At 44.1% G+C, this 8,775-nt stretch overlaps 1 protein-coding gene and 1 long non-coding RNA gene across 2 annotated transcripts; one reads left to right on the top strand and one right to left on the bottom strand.

The window, feature by feature from the left end:
- Positions 1 to 3,370: 3,370 nt before the first annotated feature.
- LOC108490100 (vomeronasal type-1 receptor 1) lies at positions 3,371 to 4,318 on the top strand (the record flags this gene model as incomplete). The annotated part of the gene is given in 1 exon segment (XM_017795103.2): positions 3,371 to 4,318. A coding segment is annotated over 1 exon segment (948 nt), but the record flags the coding sequence as incomplete, so codon positions are not given.
- Positions 4,319 to 7,695: 3,377 nt separating this feature from the next.
- Positions 7,696 to 8,748, bottom strand: LOC115068113. Its single transcript, XR_003847488.1, has 2 exons — positions 8,381 to 8,748; positions 7,696 to 8,019 (listed from the first exon to the last, which is right to left on the bottom strand). It is a non-coding gene; the product is annotated as an uncharacterized LOC115068113 (long non-coding RNA).
- Positions 8,749 to 8,775: the final 27 nt, after the last annotated feature.

The following is an 8,775-nucleotide window of genomic DNA, read 5'->3' as shown; positions in this document are numbered from 1 at the left end:
TTTGCTTCTTAATCCATTCACTTAGCCTGTGTCTTTTGACTGGGGAATACATTCCATTGATATTTAAGGTTTTTATTGAAAGGTGTGTATTGGTTGCCGTCATTTTGATTGCTGTTTGTATTCTCTGTCTAATTTTGTATTTCCTAGATTATATCTTTATTTTCTTTCGTTGCCCCTGGGGTCTAGTTGTTTCTTTCTCTGCTCTCTGTATTGCTTCAAGTATTCTTTGAAGGACTGGTTTTGTGGACATGTATTCTTTCAGGCTATTCATGTCATGGAAGCTATTTCTTTCCCCCTCAACTATTATAGACATTTTTGCTGGGTATAGTATTCTGGGCTGGCATCTATTGTCATATAGAACTGGAAATACCACATCTCTTGCATATTCCATTCCTGTGGTTTTTACATTGTTTTTTTTTTTTTTTTTGTCTTTTTTGAGATAGGGTCTCCCTGTAGCCCCAGCTGTCCTGGAACTCACCATGTAGACTAGGCGTCCTTGAACTCACAGAGATCTCCCTCAAGACTGACATCTCTTTGCTTGAAGTATTATTCTTCCACTTCTATAAATCTCATAAGAATACAACAGACCTGGGCATGGTAGCACATGCCTTTAATCCCAGCACTTGTGAGTTCAAGGCCTGCCTGGTCTACAGAGCTAGTTCTAGGACAGCTGGGGCTACATGGATACCCTGTCTCAAAAAGACAAAAAAAAAAATAAAAAAGAATACAACAGACTTTTCCATGTATTTCAGGAGTAAGAGTTCACTTCTCATCTCACATGTCTTTGTGGGTCAGGCTGTTCTGAGTGCACCTTTGACTCTATTGTCCACTAACCATATCCAAGCTGGGCAGGGCTTTGGCAGTTACGTGTCACCACTTAATTTTGCCACCCCCACATCCAGTTCCCTGTGGTGTTATATTGTCTTCCCATCCAAAGGCAGTGGTTCATACTGTTAGTTTTAGACTGTAGAGAAGAATAATCATGGGGCTGGGAGATGGCTCAGGAGGTAAGAGCACTTTCTGCTCTTCTAGGGGACCCAGGTTCAGTTCCCAGTGTCAGTGTACGATATAAGTGTGCAGTGCCCTTGCAGGCCAGAGGAGGTCATCAGATTCTCTGGAGCTGGAGTTATAGGCTGTTGGGAGCTACCATACATGGGTACTGGCAACTCAACTTGGGTCCTCTTGGGTAGAACAGCAAGTACTCTTAACTACTCAGCAGTCTCTCCAGCCCTTCAGAAGTCAATCTTGAACAGAGTCAATCCTGACTTCAGGGCAGCTGCCTCAGTGGAGGCACTATCTTCTCCCCATATTTTGAGAACTAAGAAGCCGTGGAAGGCAGTTGATCGGCCTCCTTCTCTCACATATTAGATCTCGGGCTCCATCCCTCACATTCCATTTGATTCAAAAGTGACTTCTCAGGGCTGGAGAGTTGGCTCAGTGGTTAAGAGCACTGACTGCTCTTGCAGAGGACCCGGGTTCGAGTCCCAGCACCCACATCTTGGCTACAAACCATCCATAACTCCAGTTCCAGGGGAATCCAAAGCCCTCTTCTGACCTCCATGGCATTGCATGACATGGGTGCACTCACATACATGCAGGCAATACACCCATACACATAAAATAAAAATAATAAAATATTTTTGAAAAGGTGACTTCTCTCCTGCTAGTTTCTCCCTCTCCCGAGGGGTGTTTTAGTAACAACTTTTAATATCATTCAGTACTTTGTCTAGTCCTAAATGTTTTTCAGAGCTAGTCTCCAGTCCCCTTGCAGACACTGTCACAGTGCTCACAGGTGACTTGATAATCACTTGCCAGTGGTCAGGTAAAATCATGGATTCCCAACCTTTTATCTGAGGCAGTGTGGCTCTTCCACACACTTCACACTTGCTCTTTCTGCAGTCCTAGGAGCAAATCTAAACTGCATAAGTAGCTCTTGGCTTCAGGTAAGTGTCAGATTCTGGGGAAGTATTTATCTCTGGAAATCCAAGGTTAGCTATTCTCAAAATAAACTTGGCTCTTTGGGATTAGAAAAATGCCTTAGGTAAGAGATGATAGATAGGCACGTATGTAGGCAGAGAGGTAAGCAGATAGATAGCAGGTGATAAACATCAGTTGCAAGAAATGAATAGAGAGGCTGATGGCTCAATAGTTAGGAGCACTGGCTGCTCTTAAAACCCAAACAAAATGACATCAGCCTGCCTGTGCTGGGATTACAGGCATGAGTCACCATGCCCAGCCAGTATCTTTCTTTTGATATTATAATACAGTCTTGAAAAATGTTACCATGGGGGCCAGCAAGATGTATCTGTGGGTCACACGGTGGGTCACAAGATATGACATGGTAACTAATAACTACCTGTAACTCCAGTTCCAGGGGATCTGATGCCCTTTTCTGACCTTTGAGGGCACTGCACAACAGAGGTGCACTTACATACATGCAGGCATAATACTCATACACATAAATAAAAAAGAAATGAATATGAACAGATCGCAGATAAACGTTGCTAATTTCTTCCATGGCAACTTTTAAAATTACATTTATGGCCGGGCGTGGTGGTGCACGTCTTTAAGCCCAGCACTTAGGAGGCAGAGGCAGGTGGATCTCTGTGAGTTCGAGGCCAGCCTGGTCTACATAGTGATTTCCAGGACAGCTGGGGCTACAAGGAGACCCTGTCTCAAAAAGACAAAAAAAAATTACATTTATGTACTTGTTTGTTTGTGTATGTGTGTGCATTCCACATGCATGCTCACAAGCCATGGCATGTGGAGGACAGAAGACAACTTGTAGGAGTCTGTTCTTTCCTTCCTCCATTTCACGTAGGTTCTGGGAATTGAACTCAAGTTGTCAGTCTAATCTGCAAACACCTTGACCTATTGAGACATCTTGCTGATCACCTCCAAGGTAACATTTTTCAAGATTATTATAATATCAAAAGGAAGCTACTGGCTGGGTGTGGTGGCTCAGGCCTTTAATCCCAGCACAGGCAGGCAGATCTCTGTGAGTTCAAGAACAGCCTGGTCTAAAAGGTGAGTTCCAGGTCAGCTGTGACTACAGGGAGACGCTGTGTCAAAAAGACAGAAAAGAAAAAAAAGGAAGCTACTGACAATGATGCTGTCCCCTGATCTTGTTTTGTTTTGTTTTAGTTTTGGCACACAGATTCACTATGTAGCCCTGGTCTGCCTGGAACGAGCTATGTAGACCAGGCTTGGCTCAAACTCATGGAGATCTACATGTCTCTGCCTTCCAAGTGCTCCTTACTGCCCAAAGTGAAAAAATACAAGCTTGGATAAGCAGAGTATTGTGTGTAATTATGCTTAGATATTAATTTCTGCTCTTTTTTTTTAACTGATTCATCTGACCAGTTAAAACCAATACCTTCTAGATGTTGATGTAATGGATGGTGGGAAATTGAAGTTGGGAATTATCTTCCTCACTCAGACTGGAGTTAGAGTCCTTGGAAATTGCTCTCTCCTTTGTTTTTACAGCTTCTCTTTGCTTACCAGACAGAAGTTGAGATCCACAGACCTAATTCTCAACCAGCGGGCCTTTGCCAACTCATTGGTCCTTTTCCCCAAAGGGATACCTCAAACAATAGTGGCCTTCTGATGGAAGTATTTCCTAGATGATGGTGGATGTAAACTTGTCTTTTATTATTACAGAGTGGGCACTGGGGTTTCCTTCAGCCCTATTTGCCTCCTCAATGGATTCCAGGCAATTAAGCTCAACCCGAGTATTTGTAGATGGGTGGAGCTCAAAGTTAGATCCCCAACGTCCATTGGCTTCTGCTGTTTCCTGTGCTGGATCCCTCATCTGCTGATAAATTCATTTATTGCTGTATTGGTGAGTGTACCATCAAATAAAAACTTGAGTGTGAGAAATAGTTACGGATACTGTTCCTGCACACTACAAGAGAAATATAGCTCATTATATGCAGCCTTCTATTTTTCTCCTGACTTGATGAGTCTCATCTTCATGGTCTGGGCCAGTGGCTCCACAGTCCTTGTCTTGTACAGACACAAGCAGAGAGTTCAACATATTCACAACCACAGAGGCTGCCTCAGACAGTCCCATGAGGCCAGAGCCACTGGGACCATCCTGGTCCCGCTGGGTGCATTTGTTGTTTTCTATTCAGTCTATACTGTTTTGACTAGTTGGATGACTCTAGTTACAAAGCCAGGCTGGTGGGTGGTGAACAGCTCTGTGTTTGTGGCCTTGAGCTTCCCAGCATTCAGCCCTTTTGTTCTCATCCTCAGTGACACAGGAGTCTTCCAGTTCTGCTTTACCTGCAGAGCAAGGAAAACAGCACTTCTTTTTTAAATTTTTTCTTTTATGTGTATGCGTGTATTGCCTGCATGTAGGTAAGTGCGCCTGTGTCGTGCAATGCCTGCGAAGGACAGAAGAGGTTGTCAGATAGATCTCCTGGAACTGGAGTTATGGACAGTTGTTAGCTGCCATGTAGATTCAAACCCAGGTCTTCTGCAAGAACAACCAGTGTTCTTAACCGCTGAGCCATCTCTCCAGGCCCCGGAAAATAGCACTTCTTAATCTGTGTGTAGTGATATGAGTTGGACACTCTTGGTCATTCATTTCACTGTATTATTAGTATTGTGTGTGCAATGTGTATGGGTGCACATGCCACGGCACACATGTGGAGTCCAGAGGACAGCTCTGTGGAGTCGCTTCTCCCCTTCTACCTTTACGTGGGTTCCAGGAATTGAACTCGGGTCACTGGGCTTCCTTAGCAAGCACCTAAGCCATCTCACCAGCCCTTGGTGATGCATTTCAATGTCTGTGAACATTTATTAGAGTGTTAGAAACTGCAATGTCATGGTAACTAAAGTCAATAATGTTCCTACCCATTGGGAGCCATTATGTACATAATTTTACAAAGATGATCCAATGAAAGAGCGAACTGGATTTCAGAGACATTTGAGTTTGAAATAATGTGACCACAAGGACAGTCTACGTTTAGGGAATTATGGGGACTCTCTCTGTTATGAAGATACATGGGAGAATTTTAAAATATTTATTATCTTTATTTATGTTTATGCAGATATACCCAGCTGAGTTTATGGACACTACATGTGTGTAGATGTCTGTAGAGGTCAGAAGAGTTAGTCAGGTTCCCTGGAAATGGAGTTACAGGTAGTTGTAAGCCACCTGATGTGGATATTGGGAATCAAATCTGGGCCCACTGCAAGAGTAGTAAGAGCCTCTAACCACTGAATCACCTCTCCAGCCCCAGGAGATTCTTTTCGAAGGAAGACAACAGGCCAAATAGAAAATGGAGCAGAAAGAGGAAAACTTGATGTCAAAAATTCATGATATAGTGTGGGGCTGGGGAGGTGGCTCAGCGGTTAAGAACACTGGCTGTTCTTGCAGAACACCCAGGTTCGAATCCCAGCACTCACATGGCAGCTAACAATGGTCTGTAATGTCTGTAACTCCAGTCCCAGGGGATCCGACAGCCTCTTCTGACTTCCATGGGCATTGCACAACACGGGTGCACTTACCTACATGCAGGCAATACATGCCTAAAATAAAAATAATAAATTTATAAAAATTGTGATATAGTCAAAGTGGGCAATGAAGTTGATACTGGAACAGGACCTAATGAAAAGATATCCCGGGGTTTAACATATATGACAGAATGCATGAAATCCTGTGCGTGGGCTATGGGGGGGTGCAGATAAAGCAGGGGTATAAATATAATCGAGATATATTGTATGAAATCCACAAAAATGCAATAAAAATATACATTGAAAAAAGACAGACACCAGCAGCCACAGAATGCTTTCTGGCAGAACTTCAGGCTACCTCTAGCCCAAAGATATAAGCAAGTCTTTGAATACTTTCTTTAGTCTCTCTCCCACATTGAATAAATAGTTCAGGCACAGTTATCAGAGCATTGCTTAAGAGTAGAACATCTCCTACAGCTGAATCTATAGGTTTAAAATGCCTTTAATCCCAGCACTTGGGAGGCAGACGCAGGAGGATCTCTTGTGAGTTCAAGGCCAGCCTGGTCTACATAGTGAGTGCCCGGCCAGCTGGGGCTACAGGGAGACCCTGTCTCAAAAAGACAAAACAAAAGGATACTCTCCTATTCTTCTCTTGCTCTCCAGTACAGTCTTCAAAACAACTGTAATACTTAGCAAGGATTTAGAGCATTCAGGTATGAGTTAAAAGCAAAAGCAACAAGAAAAAGCTAAATAATTCCTTAGGCCCAAACCCTTCATCTCTGTTCATCAGAAGGCACATTCTTTCCTGCCTGGTCTATGTGCCACTTACATTGTAAATTATTTCAGAACACAGAAAACAGAAAAAGCAATCTGTGCTGGGCTTGGTGGCACACGCCTTTAGTCCCTCTCTACTTGGGAGGCAGAGGCAGGCAGATCTCTGTGAGTTCAAGGCCAGCCTGGTCTATATAGTGAATTCCAGGCCAACTGGGGCTACAGAGAGACCCTGTCTCAAAAAGACAAAAAAAAAAACCTTCTCTCTCTCTCTCTCTCCCTTTTATGTATGTTTTGTTGCATGTATGTAAGTATACCATGTGTATGAATGCCTGCAGAGACCAGAAGAGGGCATTGTATCCCCTGGAACTGAAGTTAAGAATGGGTGTTAGCTGCCATGTGGGTGCTGGGAACCAAACCCAAGTCCTCTGGAAGAGCAACTAGAAGTTCCCTGAGACAAATGTCTCACCCTAGCCCCACTGTTAACAGTTAGCCACATCCCTATCTCAGGCCTGATGGAGTGCTGCAGTTGAAGCCAGACAACCCACCTCTCCTGACAGGATGTCTCTCTGTTACCCATGCTCCACCATTACCAAACTAGCCACAGCTGAGCTAAACAGTGTCTTGTTCTGCAACTCCAGGAAAAGGGCTCAGACACCTAGACCCAGATTTCACAGCTCTGTGTGTGTGCCTTCTTCATTCTCTAGCCACATATAATTCAGCAATACTCCCTCACACCTTTGTACAGCCTGATTGTCCTCAGAGAAACTGTGTCACTTCCACTGAATAAATCCTCTGTTCAGTCTGCTAAAGGTCTGGCTCTGGTTTTTTAAAATATTTTATTTTTGCTGGGTGTGGTGGCATACACCTTTAATCCCAGCACTCGGGAGGCAGAGGCAGGTGGATCTCTGTGAGTTCAAGGCCAGCCTGGTCTATATAGTGAGTGCCAGGCCAGCTGGGGCTACAGAGAGACCTATCTAAAAAAAGACCAAAAAAATTTTTTTTTAAATTTCTATTTTATGCATGAGTATACTGTCTGCATGTATGTAACTGTACCCGTGTCATGCAATGCCCGAGGAGGTCAGAAGAGGGCATCAGATCCCCTGGAACTGGAGTTAGGATGGTTAGCTGCCATGTGGGTTTTGGGAATCAAACCCTGGTCATCTACAAGAGCAGTCAGTGCTCTTAACCACTGAGCCAACTGTCCAGCCCATGGCTCTGGTTTTTTACCTAAACTTTATTCTTTTTCTGTCCTTCTAAATCTAACAACATAGTCATCAGAATGGCTAACATGAATAGTTCACAACTTACAACAGTGTCACAGAGGGTACGAAGAACTGAGGAAACATAAAACATACAACTATTTGTTGTTTGACACTGTTTCTGGGGAGACATGAACAAACATCTCCTCACCCCATTAGGACCCCACCACAGACCAAAGTAAAGAAACCACCAAAGTCCAACTAGGTGAACAAAAGGGTTTTATTGCAATGGGTTTTACTGGTGTTACTTACAAGAGCAGAAATGACTCAAAGACAGTTGCATCACCAGAAGCCCACTTCAACAAGGATGAGGGCTCACGAAAGCTGGAGACCCAGTGCGCACTGCACAACCTGTAGGCAACTCAAGATTGCAGTGTGGTCTTTCCAGGTAGCTCAGTTGGTCTGAATTTCCAGGCAGGTCAGCTGGTCTCTGGTTCTTCCAGAGAGCTTGGCTGGTCTGAGTCTCTTCTAGGCAAGCTCAGCTCGTCCGAGAAAGTCTCTCACCAGTCCTTAGGGCTTATACATGCTTGGGGAAGGAAGGTGTAGTGAATCTGGTCAGTTTTAGGGACTTTTCGAAGGTACTGAGTTGTTTACTTTCTGAGTTTTATGAGTTTCCCTGTGGGTTGGAATGTTTCATTCACCCTTAAAACATCCTGCTGTCTGCCTGGAGTGGTGACACATGCTTTTAATACCAATACTTGGGAGGCAGAGGCAGGAGGATCTCTGAGAGACCAAGGCCAGCCTGGTCTACAATAGTGAGTTCCACGCCACTGGGGCTGCAGGGAGACCCTGTCTCAAAGAAAAAGAAAACCATCCTGCTGTTTACCCAGATTCCCTCCATCCTTGGGGAAATTGCCATACAACACCATTAGAACAGAATCTGGTACCTTTAGGCTGCACACCAACATGAGAGCAGGAGCTGGTCCTCAGCAAATCCCGTGAAACTTACGAACACAAGAGAAAATCTGAAAACGGTCCTGAAGACTACATAGCAAATAAACATTTCTTCAGGGAAATGTAACAGTCAGTAAGAATGCATCAGTCTCATGTAATCCCAAATCACTTTGCTCCTCCTTCATCCAAACTCAGCAACACGAAACTCTACTCCAGATTGGTATACTCAACAAAGGGCAAGCCAGGCATGGTAGTTTATGCCTCTAATCCCAGCACTTGGGAGGCAGAGGCAGATGGATCTCTGTGAGTTTGAGGCCAGCCTAGTCCACATAGTGAGTTCCAGGTCAGCTGGGGATACAGGGAGACCATGTCTCAAAAAGACCAAAAA

Source organism: Nannospalax galili, unplaced genomic scaffold, assembly GCF_000622305.1.
Source record: "Nannospalax galili isolate Female #2095 unplaced genomic scaffold, S.galili_v1.0 scaffold1368, whole genome shotgun sequence".
NCBI classification, from domain to species: domain Eukaryota; kingdom Metazoa; phylum Chordata; class Mammalia; order Rodentia; family Spalacidae; genus Nannospalax; species Nannospalax galili.
The sequence above is the reverse complement of the archived record's forward strand: the minus strand, read 5'-3'. Positions and strand labels throughout refer to the sequence as shown.